This window comes from Nycticebus coucang, chromosome 9 (assembly GCF_027406575.1).
Source record: "Nycticebus coucang isolate mNycCou1 chromosome 9, mNycCou1.pri, whole genome shotgun sequence".
Taxonomy (NCBI): domain Eukaryota; kingdom Metazoa; phylum Chordata; class Mammalia; order Primates; family Lorisidae; genus Nycticebus; species Nycticebus coucang.
In genome coordinates, this window is record NC_069788.1 from 9,431,776 (window position 1) to 9,448,708 (window position 16,933).

The 16,933-nt window shown below is 38.9% G+C and overlaps 1 protein-coding gene across 1 annotated transcript in view; it reads left to right on the plus strand.

Moving 5' to 3' along the window:
- COL12A1 (collagen type XII alpha 1 chain) overlaps positions 1-16,933 on the plus strand; it is a 127,064-nt gene that overhangs the window by 1,715 nt on the left and 108,416 nt on the right. Inside the window, exons 2-8 of the mRNA XM_053602255.1 lie at positions 1,542-1,649; positions 9,129-9,245; positions 11,101-11,244; positions 11,688-11,747; positions 14,314-14,577; positions 14,753-14,917; positions 15,585-15,758. Coding sequence (XP_053458230.1) covers positions 1,577-1,649; positions 9,129-9,245; positions 11,101-11,244; positions 11,688-11,747; positions 14,314-14,577; positions 14,753-14,917; positions 15,585-15,758 — 997 coding nt within the window. The 5' untranslated portion in view covers positions 1,542-1,576. The remainder of the gene's footprint in view (positions 1-1,541; positions 1,650-9,128; positions 9,246-11,100; positions 11,245-11,687; positions 11,748-14,313; positions 14,578-14,752; positions 14,918-15,584; positions 15,759-16,933) is intronic.

Consider the following 16,933-nt stretch of genomic DNA (forward strand, 5'->3'; position numbering starts at 1 on the left):
ACTGGGTCAAAAATCCTTCCAGGGCTCAGGTTTCTGTTGAGTTCAGCTGTTTAAAAGAAGAATCTGCACACAGCGTTTGGTGGGTCGACATCAGCCTTTAACTTTTCCGGAGCAGGACTGCCAACCGAGTTGGAAATAACTGTGGCGAAGTGAAGGCCAGATGATGGGAACAATGGGCCAGTCTCACTTCTTGCTTTTAAGAGAGAAATGTCAAACAGTTGTTAATTAGGAAGAAAGAAATTGCTAGAGCCCTTAGATGCCCAGGGCAGTGCCAAACTTTTAATCTTGGCTTCATAAAAAAGTGCTCTGAGCAGTTTGGCAGCCTGCTGACCAGACACTTAATATGTAATTTACACTCAGGCTGAGGAAAGCTGCCTTAATTCCTGGTGCCAATAATTTGGAAAGACATGGTTGGGGATTGTCCGTTTCTTTTCTCCAAGAGGGCTCCATCTTTTGGATTCGCAAGCAAGACAGCCCCCCTGGTCTTCTCCATTTTTCAGAGGCCTGTTGCCTTACAATAATTTATGCTGTTTCAGAGTCAACTCTCTCTTTATGCTTTGCCCCTGGCAGCTTTCCAGTTGCTAGTTCATTGCTAGTAGCTTTTGTCTCTAGATTGGAACTTAGACTGTTTTAGGAAATTCCATTCTGCAGACATGGGTTAAGCACCTACTGTGTGCTGGGCAACCACAAAAATGAGTAAGACTCTTTGTCTTTAAAATTTAATAATCTAGTTACACAATCAGGAATGATCAGAATAGAACACTTTCTCTACAGGCACACGCATACCCGAGCTCTTCCAGGATAAATAAATGGTTAACTGCAGAGAGACTTATTGAGAATTTTTATTAAAAAAACACCTTGGGAAAACAGACGAGGGTGTTTTACCTCTTCTATGGTACTGTCTCTTTTTATTAGCCATTTGAAAGTTGTTCTCCCCCTTCTAGGGTAAAGGATTTATCAGATGTGAAAACAAGAGTTAAGCAGGAGGGTCAGATTTCAGCTGGGTCTTACATATTTCTGTACAATCCATTTCAGAACTTAAAAGGGCTGCGTATTTGTAGGCAGAACAAAATGAAGAAAAAGGAGAAAAAAAGTTTACTATACTTTTCCAAATTGCCCTGACACCTCTAAGGTACAGCTACCTGAAGAGTTCACCAGCTAGGAAAAAGCAGCCAAATAAACTCCCCAGCTGGAAGAGCCATTTCGTTGAGTCAGGGATTAAATGACCTCTGAATTAGCCATTGCAGGGGCAGGATGAAGTCATGTGGGGGGCTGGTAAGGCCTTCATCTGGGATGCTAAGTAGGACTCCAGGAAAACAGGACCCTCTTTAAACTGCAACTCCCTCCTAGCGCCTTCATGAAACTTCAGTTGATGAACTTGACTTCCACTGCTCCACAATATGCCCATTATGTGCTGGGCTCGGCCCTGTGGTTATTAAGGCAGATATGGTCAGGTTCTGGACGGGGTCCAGGCTCCGGTTCTAACCTGGGTCCAGGCCTGCCCAGACCCGGTTCTGATGCGGTCACTGCTTCTTCCGCAGATCCCTTCATGTGGCTGTGAGCTCAGAGGCCGAGCATGCGGACCCGGCTTCCCCCAGCGCTCGCCGCCCTGGGCGCGGCCTTGCTCCTGTCTTCCATTGAGGCAGAAGGTAAAAGGCTTTTCCTTCCCCCTCCCGAGCGATAACGCTGAATTTGAGAAAGGAAAAGATGAGTCTTTCTTGCCTCTGTTTGCTTGCTCTGTTTTCTCTGCGCTTCGTGCTTTCTGCGGTGGTGTTTCTCTCCTCCAGGGAAACCCCCCTTCTCCTGAGCTTTGTCCGTTTCTCAGCTCTCAGATCCAGCTCTTTCGTCTTCTGCCTAATCCATTTCGTACAGTGCTGTGTGGCCTCCTCGAACTTGTCTCTGCGGTGTGCTGTCCACACTGCCACCTACACTGCGGCCTTCTGAGAGGACCATGCTCCTGGGAGTGGGCGACGGCTGTACCCAGCTCTACCCACAGGACGCCTCCGGTGGTACCAGGAACCCTGGAGCGCGGGCGAGCTCGTTCGCTTCCTTGGCTGGTAACCGTCTGGCTCGGGACTGCGACCTCGGTGACAGCACGAAATAAAAGACTCCCCCAGAGCTGGCTCTGCGCGTTTGTGTGTTTTGTGGGGAGCTCAGTCGGCTCGGTGGACCGTGCAGGCAAATGGGCAGCAGTCCAAACCGTCAAACCCCCATCGCCCGCAGAGAGAGATCTGGGACCCCGGGTGTCCGCGTGCCCGGGATGGCTCCTGTACTCGCCTGGCTCGTGGGGCTTCAAGGCTTGCGGCCCAGCCCAGCCCAGCTCAGACAGGTTGGGTCTGGGCCAAGGTTTGCAGCCCGGGAAGCCAGCGCGCGCCAGAGGAGCCGGGCGCCGCCTCCAGCGCCCTTGCCCGGCTGTCTCCTGCCTCGCCCTGGGGTGCCCCGGGGTCTGACTTCCCGCAAAGGCGGTCAGGAGCCTGGAGACCGATCTCCAGCACCATCCCTGGGGCCACGCCCTCTAGAAAACGAAGAGGTTTTGTTAGATTTCCAACCTGATTCTGTCGGTGTGCGCACTGGATGCTTTAAAATCTTAGTATTCACCCAACAAGCCATTTTTGCTCCTTGACCTCATGGGTACTTACTTCTCTGTTGCTTCCGTGATCTTTGGAGACCTGACAAACTAGTTTTATTATTCCGCAAGATAAACGGGGTAATGATACAAAAGATGTCTTAAATTTTTTTTGAATAAAGAAATACCCCTAATAAAATTAAAGGAGAAAAGATACACCCCTGTGTGCGAGAGCTGCGAACGTCCCAGGGGGGTTGTGCTTTTTTAGAGGTGGGAAAAGTGGGGCTGCTTCGTGACAGTTGTCAAAGTTCCCATATGCTTGAGTTTCTCCTGCCAGACTGCAGGTACCCAAAGCTGGGAACACAGCATGTTTCCAAAATGTATGGCGCATTTAGCAAAGTGACAGACGCTCGCTGGGTCCTTTCTTGATGACGGATGCAGAGGTCACAGAGTAACATTCAGAGGACAGTGGCTGTCGTGTTCCTTTCTATGTTCCTGTGAGGAAGGAATTTTGTTTGAGGAACTCTTGAAAGCTCTATTCAAGATATTTTTAGATAATTCACTGAAGCAGCCCCTTTATTGCTCATTATGAACATAGTTATTTGAAAATCAGAAAGTTTTGAAAATTGTGGGCAAAAGAATTTGGGTGGAAATGATGTAAGTGGAAAAAAAACCAATTCTGAATTGGATAATAAATGGTTAGCAGGGTGCAGTGAGGAAGGACATTTTACTATCTTCTTTTCTGATTATTATTGTATTTCTTATGTTTTATCTTTTTCATTTATATTGATTTCCATTAGGTACTTTTGCCTTTGAAAGTTATATCTTTCCTTGTTCCCCATCCCTTTAAGTCAGTATTTAATAATTATTTTAATAGGACTCATTTTTTTTGGCCTTCTTCTCTCGTTTGGTCATGTGAAATAGAAATATAATTACAGTCAAAAATGCAAACCATACATGGAACATAATTTTTTTCTGCTAGCCACATTAAAAAAGAAAAGAAAGGAGAAATTAATTTTAATAATATATTTTATTTAACTTGATAGTATCATATCAATTATTTGATATTATCAATTAATATGAGAATTGTCAGTGAGATCTTTTTTTTTACATTTTTTTACTAAGGCTTTGACACTGGGTGTTTTTTATCCTTGTAGCACATTTTCTTTTAGACTGACTACATTTCAAACACTTGATGGCCCCATGGCTGGTTGCTCTCCTGTTGGACAGCACAGCCCTGGTGTTAACTACCAACTAAGTGGCCTCAGGAGCTTTTGAAAGGCTAACAAAATTTGTGGCCAAAGCCTTTCTGGGGACAATGGGTTGAAATAGAATTTCTTTGAAATATTGCTGTTGGAGTGATTCAGAATTTCAACTTGCAACCCCATTTGGTACTGTGCCATTTTGATCTTGGCCCTAAGACATAGTTAATCCTTTTTTTTTTTTTTTTTCCTCTTTCATGATTCATGCTTGGACTCTTATATTCCTACCATTTTCTCCCTATTTTCTATTTACTTAATTTTTTATATGCTGGAAACCCAATACTTTTTTTTGAATTAGTTAAAGGTTTTGGCGTTTACTTTTTGCATTTCTTCTTTTTTATGGTGGAACCATTTTTGTCCTATTGTTTTTCTTCTCCCTACGTGTTTCCGCTATGGTATCATAGAAGTAAAGGTGAAAATAATTTTTTTTTTGCCTTCGGTATTTGTAACTTTTAGCCACAGAATAGATTTTATCAGCCTTACATAATAACTTGGCCAGGGCTCTGTATGGCCTAGGATGTATGAATTATTTTTGATTCATATAGCATACAGTGCATTAATTATTTCTTAGAAAATGTAACACTTTGCATCTAAAGGTTAATGGCCAGTATTACCTGAGAATTTGGACACCTTTCCTTCTTTCTTTTTATTTTTGAGACAGAGTCTCATTTTGAGACAGAGTCTCACCAGAGTGTGGTGGCATCATAGTTCATAGCAACCCCTTGGGCTCAAGTGATTCTCTTGCCTCAGCTTCCTGAGTAGCTGGGACTATAAGCGCTGCCACAACACCCAGCTAGTTTTAGAGATGGGGTCTCGCTCTGGCTCACACTGGTCTCCAACCTGTGAGCTCAGGTGATCCACCTCCCAAGTGCTGGGATTATAGGTGTGAGCCACCGTGCCCGGCCTCCTGGACACCTTTCTTTTTTTTTTTTTTATTGTTGGGGATTCATTGAGGGTACAATAAGCCAGTTACACTGATTGCAATTGTTAGGTAAAGTCCCTCTTGCAATCATGTCTTGCCCCCATAAAATGTGACACACACTAAGGCCCCACCCTCCTCCCTCCATCCCTCTTTCTGCTTCCCCCCCCATAACCTTAATTGTCATTAATTGTCCTCATATCAAGATTGAGTACATAGGATTCATGCTTCTCCATGGACACCTTTCTAATTAATATAGAATTTGAGATGTACACAAATTTTGTGAAAAACAGAGTTTTAATTTGGTAAGTCTGATTTATAGTTTATAGCATGTCGTGAACATTGAGATATTATCAATTTATCAGTGAGTTTAAACTCATAAGCTTTAATTGTCTTGTGTCTAGGTTAAGAGGTTAATTAAGATATATTTCTATCATCCTCTGACTAACTTAGAAATTTCAAACTAGAGGAGAACTTAGAGATCATCTACCTTAATTCTCTCATTTTCCAAATGAGAAAATGAGGCCTGGAGAGGCTGAACAGCTTGGTCATCTAAACTTAGGTTCTAATCACAGACAAGGCCCAGGTCTTCTGATTTTTGTTTAGTGCCAGGCTTCCTTTAATGAGAGAACACATTTTGTAATGTGTACAAAATAATCTGTCACTTGTCTGAAATATTAACTTTTCAGCTGGCCGTTTTATTATCTTGTAAACACAAATGAAAGGAATTTTTAGATCATGGGGAGTATTATTAAATTTATACTAAATTTGCAAAGAAAACACAAATTAATACCTATCAAGTAAACTCATCATATTTTGCATATGTCTAAAAGTTTCTATCCTTCAGGTACTATTTTTTCCAGTGCTATTATCACAAATATCAGACTAAAGGTCTTACTAGTTCATCACTATTCTCCTTTAAAATTCCATCTTTCCATCCCCCCATCCCCCTCCTTTCATTCATTTATCTCTGTCATGGTTGGTAAATCCTTGGATTCATCCTCTTTTTGGGTGCCCTAATTAAAAAAAGGTTTTCTTTATTATATATCAAGATAGACACTTTTAAAGTTATTTGAACCTAAATATATCAAATTCTATTTATGCCTGAACTGGAGGTATCCGAATACCATATACTTACTTATTATTAATCAGGCATCATTTGTTCTAGTAATGTTTTTTCATAGAATACAAGAAAGTGTATATTTATTAACAGGCAACCACATATAAATACTGGTTTCTAAAGTTAATTTTTGGCTGAATTATTTCTTCTTTTTTACATTTAGTAGAGTAGAAAACTCTTTGTTTTGCAGTCAGACCATGGAATCAAAGTGTGTTTTCTATCCGCTGTGATAACATCTCTGAATTTCACTGACTCATCTGTAAAACAGATAGAATGAAGCTCACCATTGGGTTGTTATGAGGGGAGAAGAAAAGACAATGTATGAAATAACTAGTTCTCTGTTATAGAAGACATTCAGCAAATGTTAGCTATTATTAACATTCCTAAAATGTCCTAAATCCTGCCAATTTATGTAACAAAAATTTCATCAGAATGAGGCTTTCATAGCATAGTGCTTGATAATAAAAAGTATTATTCATAAACACAGAATTAAACTACTAGAGTTACAAATACTTAAAATTTTAGTTACTTCACTATACATATGCACATTTTATGACTATCAGATTATTATTTATTTATAATTTTAGTTATATTTCTCTCGATTTCTCTTCTTATTCAACGCAGTTATGGGTATTTATAATTATAACCCATATATAGCTAGTTCTTTTTTTGTTTTTGAGACAGAGTCTCACTTTGTCACTCTCTGTAGAGTGCAATGGCATCATAGCTCACAGCAACTTCAAACTCTTGGGCTCAAGTGATTCTCTTGTATCAGCCTACCGAGTAGCTGGGACTACAGGTGCCTGACACAATGCCTAGCTTTTTTTTTCTTTTTGTTGTTGTTGTTGTTCTTGCTTGTTTGTTTAGCAGGCCCAGGCTGGGTTAGAACCCACCAGCCCTGATGTACGTAGCCAGCCCTAACCACTGAGCTACGGACGCCGAGCCATAGCTAGTTCTTATTGGAACTATTCCAGCATCAGCATTATTTTAGGAACACTCTGTAATGACATAATGGTGGTTGTGAATTATTTTCATGTCAAAGAAAATGTTTGAGTTATGTTCACATGGGTCACACACCTGATACATTATTATTTTTTTCATAAAATAAATGAGCATGTATAAATAGAATGATGAGCCTCTAAGGTCGTATGTGTGATCAAATCAGGAAAAAGAAAATTGAATATGTTTTTTGTTGTACACATGCTGGTCGGCCATTCTCTCTTCCTCTTGATTCCCGCACACCACATCCGAGTTTCTGTGGACAACTTCAACTCCTCTGAAATGTTAAAGACTTTTCCCCACAGTCAATTTTTCAGTTTATCTGGAATCCTGGTCATTTGGATATCAACAAGGGGGCTGCTGCCCTTCAGCAGTTTTAAGCTAATGTCTGCTGCGTCAGGTCAATGTCCTTCCAAGGTTGGTGGTACTATTTTTCCATGTACTGATTTTTTTTTCACAGCGTGCTCAGGCCAGTTCTATCTGCCTTTGCATTAAATTTGTCCTGAGCCATTGCTATTGGAACAATATTTTATAATGATATTCTTAATACCTGTTGTCCTATTAACATCTGTTGCATGCATGTTATACTAAGGGATGAGTACAGCTAAATCTCCAAATCTGATTACAGACAGAAGAATGTTGACTAATTAAACTTTGCATGTAGATTAATAGTCTAATCTCACTGCCTGTGTATGGATAGTAAGAACATAGCATTCATTCTAGTTATCATGTATCCATTAAAAAAAAAATCTAGAGTTGGAGACAGCAGTTCATTAAAGCAAGTGTTTGCTTAATTTGTTTTATTTCCATTAAAAAGTGCTATTAGCATTAGATAAATGCTTAACCCCAGTTAAATTCTATGACTCAGGTCTCCAAGCAACTACTCTATTTTAATTGACCTTTGTAAAAACCTCAAAGGAGATTGTAATCTCTCAAAACATGCAAACCTTCTGACTCACAAGGAATACTTTCAGATGAAAACATTCTAAGAAGAGTAAGGCTGAAGGTCATCTTACTTTGTCAACCTGCTTCAGAAGTGACCGTTTTTAATGCATCGACCATGCACTGACAGTGAATCAGTACCAGGCTGCATGAGGAGGCGTGAACACTGCAGAGAGAATATCATTATAAGATATTGAAGAAATGTCTTTGTGTAATCACCACTGTACATGGAGGCTTTTGTTTACTGTGGGAAACTAAAAACAAGCCAACATTCCATTGACACATGCATGACGCTGTGCAGTTTTGTATGTAAACTATCCTTCCTGTACTTTTCAGTGACTCCTGTCATCGACTTGTCCAAGTTTTTATGCCCCATTATGTCTTCAGATTGCTGATCCTTCTTCCCTGTTTTCTTTAAGTTTTTAATAAATGTCCATAAAGATACATTGATGTTGTCTTTTCATAATTAACCATTGTTCTGCAAAGGACCATACTGGCATTTTAATCTAAAATGCCATTTCTAGTATGGAGGACACCTGTTGCAAAGGAAAGGACAATGTTGGTTTACACCTTGGAACATACAGCAAGTGGGTGTAAACGGGCAGAATAATAGTTTTATAAACATCTGAATATTACTGTTTATAGACTTACAAATTATTAACATTATTATTGTTCAGTATTTGCCTACATATGAATATACATTTAAACAAACTTTCCCACGATTCTTCCTTTCCATGAAAATATATTCATCATCTCTGCTACAGATTGAGATTTATCAAACAACAATTACAAAGGAAGCGGTGCAGAGAATGAGCCAAAGACATCATTGATTCTTTTCCACAGTATGAAAAAGAAAGTATTATGTCAGTGTTCTAAATTGACTCCTATGATTGTAAGCAGGTTGTGATTTGGCATGCTTGTTCAAAATGCACTCAGCATGTATCGAAATTTCTTTAATTGTTATGTGAATTGTTTGCATATGTGGTTATTATGTGTGATTTCATTGTACTTGTATGTACTTGTATCAAAATATGTTTCTATGAAGCTTGATTTTGCTGGCCATTCTTGAATGACCTAGCAACTCAAGAATCAAAAGTGTTTTGTGCTGTCTTCTATAATACGTTTACTCTCTGATGTTTTGTCGTATCTCGTCAGCTTTTAATTTTGTTCTTATCCAACAAGATATCTTTTATATTTGTTGGAAACAAATTTATGCAAAGACAATTTTAGTAAGCTTTGCTCAACACAATTCTTTATTAATTAAATTGACCATTTTGTGACTTTGGAAAATGTAACTAATATCAACTCTCTCTTTTGCAGTTGACCCACCTTCAGACTTGAATTTTAAAATTATAGATGAAAACACTGTTCATATGTCATGGGCAAGACCGGTTGATCCAATTGTGGGTTATCGAATAACGGTGGACCCCACAACAGGTAAGTTTTAAGACATTGGGGTTTTAGAACAGAGACATTAAAATGTCTCTCCTCCTCCTCAAGTTCATCATGAAAAAGATGAGATTTGGAAAGCCTGAGGGATCTCGTCAAGGTCACCCGATATTTGATGGACTCTGGTTTTAAATTTTCAGTCTCGTACCCACTGTTATATTTTAGTGCTGTGTTGAGCTTTATTGATAAGGTTTGCTGTGCTAAGCTGTTGTTATTAAAAATGGACACTTTTTGTTAGTAATTGTTGATCTTATAAAATGGAATTCTCATTTCTTGGTGATTGTTCTTAATTACTTAATCTTCTCGACATTTGAAGTATCAGGGATGCAGTTGTTCCGCTTCACCCTGTGTCCTGTGCATTCCAGGGCTTAGGAATCATCATGTTGGGATCAGTCATGATGGAAGGCAAGAATTTAGCTCAGCCAGGTGGATTCTGTTGAAACAAGGCTGAATCCTTGGAAAATAAAACAAAACAAACTTTGTTTCCGTGGTTCTCAAGCATTGTATTTAGTGTTAATGATGTTGCCCAAATGTAAAGAACCAGTTTCCGTCAGTTAAATTTTAGCTCAAAAGTGGAATGGGAAAATAACCATTTCCAATAACTTGAGCCAATGGTAGGAAGAAATTTTGACTGGTTGACCATACAGATGGATGATGTCAACATAACTTATCACTACGACTATGTTCTATTCTTTTGGTCTTTAAAAATACCAGTGACTTTAAATACTGATTTATCAGGGACCTAAAAAACAAATATGATCTGCGAATTTAAAAAGGGTCAAGAATTTATTTTTCTCTTTAAAATTTTTATTCCCAAATATATTTTCAATTAACTAATTCATTCAATCAAAAACAGAAAAGTGGTTCGAATAGGGTCCATGCTGTTTTCACACTTGATCTTAGCCAAAGGCCAAGAAGCCATCCTTACTGCTTTCAGATGCTGGGAGTTCCTGAATCACAACACGTCCAAACTGGCACTGGGACCACCCAACCCAGCAGAGGCCTTGAGTCTTTATGCCACAAGGGTCTTGGTTGCTTTTGCATGTTCCACATTTAAACCAAGACCATTTCCTATGGTTCTGTAGGACCTGTTACCTTTCCTGATTACTTATGTTTTGATTAAAATTTAGTATAATTAGTATAATTAAAAATATCAGCAGACACTTAGTTCCTAGAAACCACCATGTATCCTGATGGAATGGAGAATTACCAGAATCTAGGAGGACGTTTATAATTGTCAATATATAAGTAAACACTTAGTATGCTGTCCCTTGAAACGTGTTTGGTACCCAGTTAAGTCAATTCAGAAGTCCCCGGTTACCCATTCAGCTGAGCCCTAGTTAAGTACGGATGTGCATTGCTTTCCACAAATTGTTTCCCAGTGTGGGTTACTCTTAACTTATGAGGTTTGTTTTCCTTGAGTTTTCTTTTTTTTTTTTTTATCACTTATTTGTCTTTTTCTGCTCCCCTCCAATGCATAATTTAAGACTAAATTCTTTTCTGCTTCATTTAGAAAAATTTTGTTATCTACCATTCATTTTCAAAAACAAGGAGAGATTTTTGGTTTGAAATTATGGTATACCTTTAAATCTAGAAAAATCTTGTATCCTCAAATATTAAATATGATTGTAATAGTAAAGGCAATACCTGTCCATTTATTGAATTTCTGAAGTTCAAAGTTTTAGTTTTGGAAGAAAAGAAATAATATTTGGATGCCCTGAAGAAAAAGTATGTGTTGAATTTTTCAGATTTTGAAGATATCTGGGCATTACGGTGTGTGGTGTTGTGTTCTAGGTGGAAAACGTATTGCTGCCTTCATACTTTTTTCTTTCTATATTTCCAGATGGGCCCACTAAAGAATTTACCCTTGCAGCTAGTACCACTGAGACTTTATTATCAGATCTTATACCTGAAATAGAATATGTGGTAACATTAACTTCTTATGATGAAGTAGAAGAGAGTGTCCCAGTGATAGGCCAGCTGACAAGTAAGCACTCATATCAATTCAAATCCTTGGATACTTTTTATTTTGTGGCAGGCTTTCCCAACTTCAGATTTTAATCTCTTGTTATGCAGAGTTAACTAGTATCAACATTAACTATTTTTTCCGTGATCCTGGTTATTAGTGGATATAAATCACTCCTGATTTAGAACCCTGGTCTGTGGAAGCAGCAGGAATGAATGTTATGAATGAAGCCTATTGAAAATGTTAAACTCTGCTGGGCAACAACATTGATGTCTCTCTGCACTATCTCTAAAACTGTGCTAAAAATAAATTATTTGGGAGGGAATGCTTATTTGGCAGTGTTCTCTGACAAGCTGCACACAGATCAGACATGTGAAAGACAAAGGCAAAAGACAATGTATTTATTCTTTTTTAAAGACAATATTGGGGCTCATTTCCTTTTGTAATATTCTGTCATGATTCAGTTCAAACAGGTGGTTCAACAAAGCCGGCGGAGAAGAAACCTGGAAAAACAGAGCTACAGAGTGAGTGTCCACTTTAACATTTTCTCTTGGGTCTGTAGAATTCAGAGGAGTCAGTTGATTTTCCAGGTATATACGTATGTTGCTCTTGTTTCTATTTTAATTTCCATAAGCTTATCTGGAAGTAGCCCAGGTAATATAAGAATAATATATAACCAAGCAGTTATAATACCCAAGTTTTGACTGTCTAGCCAATTTTTTATTCTATTGACTAAACATTCTTTTTAATGGAAGTGTTTTGAACTGGTGCATGTCCATGGTTCCTGCAGAATTTTGGCAGTAGGTGAAAAACAGACCCCATCCCTGGACTCAACTCATTTCTTAAGGTCAAAGTGATAGAAATAGGAAGTGCTGAGAAGTACAGAGCGTCTGAGAGACACAGCGCTGGGGCCGAGAGATGCCTGTGCCCACAGTTGGTGTCTGAGTCCGTGTGTCTGAGTGCTCTGAGTCCGTGTGTCTGAGTGCTTATCTCCAGGATAGTTACATGGCTTTGGTTGATGGCAGCTGAAACCTTTCCAGTCTCTGTGACTTTTCTGATAAATCGATGCACTTGTAATCAGATGAGAGAAATTTTATGCAGTCTGGCTTTTGCAGTTATTAATCTTTCTCCTAGTTTGTCAGATTGGACCCTTGAGGGGTTTCTTGGACTTCTGATTTTGCCACTTTGTAAAAGTTGGATGTATGACTCAGAATGACAATAGAAATGTTATAGACAGAAAGACTTCTTCTTTTTTTTTTTTTTGAGACAGAGTCTCAGGCTATCGCCCTGGGTAGAGTGCTGTGGCGTCACAGCTCACAGCAAACCTCAAACTCCTGGGCTTAAGTGATCCTCTTGCCTCAGCCTCCCAAGTACAGGCACCTGCCGCAATGCCCAGCTATTTTTTTGTTGCAGTTGTCATTGTTGTTTTAGCTGGCCCGGGCCAGGTTTGAACCCGCCAGCCTGGGTGTATGTGGCCAGCGCCCTCCTCACTGAGCCACGGGCACCGCCTGACACAAAGACCTCCTTATCTGGAAAATTTCCCTCCAGGTTACTGTTAATCATTCTTTCGGATGCCTAATAATCTGAAATATAGTATATAGTATGCAGTTATAATGCTAATAATTTCCCTAAACCATCCATATTTATTCTAAATCAAAGCATTATGCCAAATATGGACTTTATAGATAGACCTAAATCAATCTATTAAATAATGTGCAAAAATTATTTAAGCATGCAGTGTGTATTTGGCTGGCAAAATTTTCCAGGGACCTTTTCTCCTCTTCCTAGCCAAATACTTTTTTTTTTTTTATTATCTACCAGCTGACTGCAGGGACATAGACACCTTCAGAGAATTGATTTAGCATTGTCTTACATACAGACTTTCATGAAAATCAACCTGACTTTCACCCTAGAGAGAAGGAAAGATAGTTATAAGGTGATCGTTTATACATGATTGTTCACCGTCTTTGTTTAGTAAAAGTAGGTTTTAGTTATCAAATTGAAGTACGTTGACAATTAGTACAAGATACTTTGGCTATTTTGCATCATTTGATGCTTTTTAAAATTTCTGTTAAATTCCATTAACCCTTTAGGTGAACGCTATTGCTAACTGACAATTATACTGAAAAGTGCAAGAGAATATGAAAATGTGCTCTTTTTTCCAACTCAACTGTGCTTACTTGTATTTGTTGATAAATACCAACGAATGAAAACACTTTGCTTGCGTTTCTTTTGTATGTCTCACAGATGTTTTATGTGATTTTCTACTTGGAAGGAAGAGTAAGGATACAGTTTATAAAAATAGGTTGATAGTGCTTGAATATAAGTCCTTAGAGAGGGGGTCACATATATGAAGTTATAAATACTTTACATAAACATAGAGTTTATAAAACTTTACATATACATAAAGTTTTATGGCCACCCTGTATAGATTGATCTCTGCTTGCTTGTACAATGTCTTATATACAACTTAAAGACACCTAGTTCCATAAACGCATACCTAGTTCTATAAAGTCCATATTTGGCATAATGCTTTGATTTAGAATAAATATTGATGGTTTGGGGAAAATATTTAACTGCATACTTTTAGTGCCTTCTCCATGAAGGCATTACAATGTGTGCTAATAAAACTTTATGTATTTTTTTGTGGATGAGAATAAAGAACAATGGGGGAATGTGTTCCTTTTTTCTCTGAGACACAGTCTCACTTTGTCGCCCTTGGTAGAGTGATGTGGTGTCATAGCTCACAGCAACCTTAAACTCTTGGGCTCAAGCGATTCTCTTGCCTCAGCCTCCCAAATAGCTGGAACTGCAGGCACCTGCCACAACTCCCAGGTATTTGTTTTTAGAGAGGTCATCTTGCTGTTGCTCATGTTGGTTTCAAACCTGTGAGTGCAAGCGATCCACCTGCCTCAGTCTCCCAGAGTGCTGGGATTACAGACATGAGCCACCATGCCTGGCTAAGGGGGAATATGCTCTAATGAACAGAATGATTTAAGGAGCCAGTATGTTTGCAATGTTAGGCTGTATTTCTTAATGATAGATTGACTTACTATAACATTATTTAAAAGTATGTCAAATGTATTTCAGAATGCTCTGTCAGTGCCTGGACTGACTTGGTTTTCCTTGTGGATGGCTCCTGGAGTGTGGGAAGAAATAATTTCAAGTACATTTTAGACTTTATTGCTGCACTGGTGTCTGCTTTTGACATTGGGGAAGAGAAGACAAGGGTTGGAGTTGTTCAGTACAGCTCCGATACCAGGACTGAATTTAACTTAAATCAGTACTACCAACGGGATGAACTTCTTGCTGCAATTAAAAAAATACCATACAAAGGTGGAAACACAATGACAGGTATGTTTTACAGATTTTGTTACTGCTTAAAACAAAGGACATGTCTGTTTTGGAAAGAAATTACACATTGCACAATTATCATATATGAAATAATTTTGAAATTAATCACAGAGTTTTTTACTTTGGCAAAATTGTGGAGTACAGAGTGAATGAACGTGTGTCTTTTTCCCTTTAGGGGATGCCATTGATTATTTAGTTAAAAATACTTTCACGGAGTCTGCTGGAGCAAGAGTTGGCTTTCCCAAAGTGGCCATTGTTATTACGGATGGAAAATCCCAGGATGAAGTGGAGATTCCAGCAAGAGAGCTTCGTAATATTGGGGTTGAAGTGTTCTCTTTGGGTAGGTTAAGTTTGGTTAATTATTTTCATTTTAGAACTGCTTTAGCACCCTTAATGTTTAGGAAGATGAAAGATGGATTCCTCAAGGAAGGATACTGTTGGACGTGTCTACTGAATTTTATAGTGTAGATTAAGCCAAATCATCTCTAAGTAAAAGTTCTGCTTATCTCCCTTATATAAATCCATTAGCGTATGCATTAAGCAAGGTGGTATTCACATTCTTTGCCAGATCTCTACTTTTCAAAGAATGTTGGGCCAATGATTCTAATAAAGATCCTCCTTGTATTATCATTAAGTATTTTTTTATGTGTTTCCTATATTGTGTAATACTAGAAGAATTCAGAGGGCTCCAGCTTATTCAGGACTCTGGAAGAAAAAAGAATTATCTTTACAGACGGCAGAGACATATGATGGCAGGGTTGGGACGAAAGCCCACTCTGTTTCACTAACCATTTGTTTTCTGCTCTGGCTGGCCACTTCATGTGAAATTATAAGATACTTTTGTCATCTGGATAGTTGCTCATTCGTTATGAAGCAAAGCAATTCTGGTCTATGACTTCATAAGGGTTTGCAAATGTCTCCAGTGGCAAAAGACTCACAAAGCGAAGAGCTCCAAGTCAGCCAGCACATTTCCTGTTTCAATATATCTTTGTCCTTTTGTTTTCAAGGCATTAAAGCGGCAGATGCCAAAGAACTCAAACAAATCGCCTCCACACCTTCGCTGAACCACGTTTTCAACGTGGCCAACTTTGATGCCATTGTGGATATTCAGAATGAGATCATTTCCCAGGTGTGCTCAGGTGTTGATGAACAACTCGGTGAACTGGTTAGTGGAGAAGAAAGTGAGTAGACTGCTTGTTGAGTGTTCTCCATGTGTTAGCCTTTTCCATGATTTGATAGCATTTACAGCTTCTCAGGTGTCCTAGAAGTAGACAGATTTATTTAACTATATCCTTTGGTGAGTCTCCAACCGTGTACTCCATTTGCATTGTTTTTCAGTAACTCAGCTTGTCGACACCATTTGATCCCACCCCCTTGCAGAGTGGAACATTCGATAAAATATTTATAGTATTGTAAAGTTAAAAAAAATATTTTGGGACAAGTTTTGGTTTGCTGTTTTTTTAAGACCATTTGTATACATTGAATAGACATTCAATGTGCGTAGACGTGTTTCATGCTATTCTGGTCCTGCCTTGATTATTTTGCACTCTGATTTAAACATTGGTGGGCTGGAGAGGTATTAATTTTAGCATTCTACAACTGAAAATAATTATAATATTGTTTCCAGTAATGGACAAAACATTTCCAGCATTATACTCTGCATAATGATTTCAAAGCTTTTAAATATATTTCAAAGATCAAGTCTATTTGATCCCCCTATGTCTGGAAAAATTTCCCATTTCTATTAGTTACTACTTTTAAGTAAAAGAGAGAAACACGGACATTTCTTAAGATATTTTGTAAGTATCCTCTTCAACATTAAAAGTTACAATTCAAAGGCTTTATGTCTTTCTGTGATTGCTCTCCTTTTAGCTTCAGAATCAACAAGTGATTAAACATCAGTTCTAAACAGCTGCATCTCCATTCGTATAAAGGCATTCATCTCCAAGGCCCCAGCATTTTGCAGACGCTCCTTGTTCCTAATTCTGTCTCCCACTACTTCTCAGAACTTCACGGGCCCTGAATGCTTTTCTTCTAATGCCTGGCTTTCTTGCTCTGTATTATTATCAAATCCTTCTCCGCTTTGTCCAATTACCTTTCTGTACTCAATCTCTACTCAATCTTTTAAACGTTCTAATTCTTCACTGAGGTGCAGTTGGCTGCATGCAGAGGTGGCCATGCTGTCACTCTGCCACTTGGATGCTCCTTGTGTGGGGAGGGGTGGCTGCGTCCCAGGTGTCCACACTTTTCTTCGCACCTTCTCTGCTGCTGGACTAGCCGAGTCCTCTGCTCTCTGTTCCGCCTCTGCCTCACTCCGAAGGTCGGGCCAGACTTCCAGTCGGTGCCTGTGCGGCTT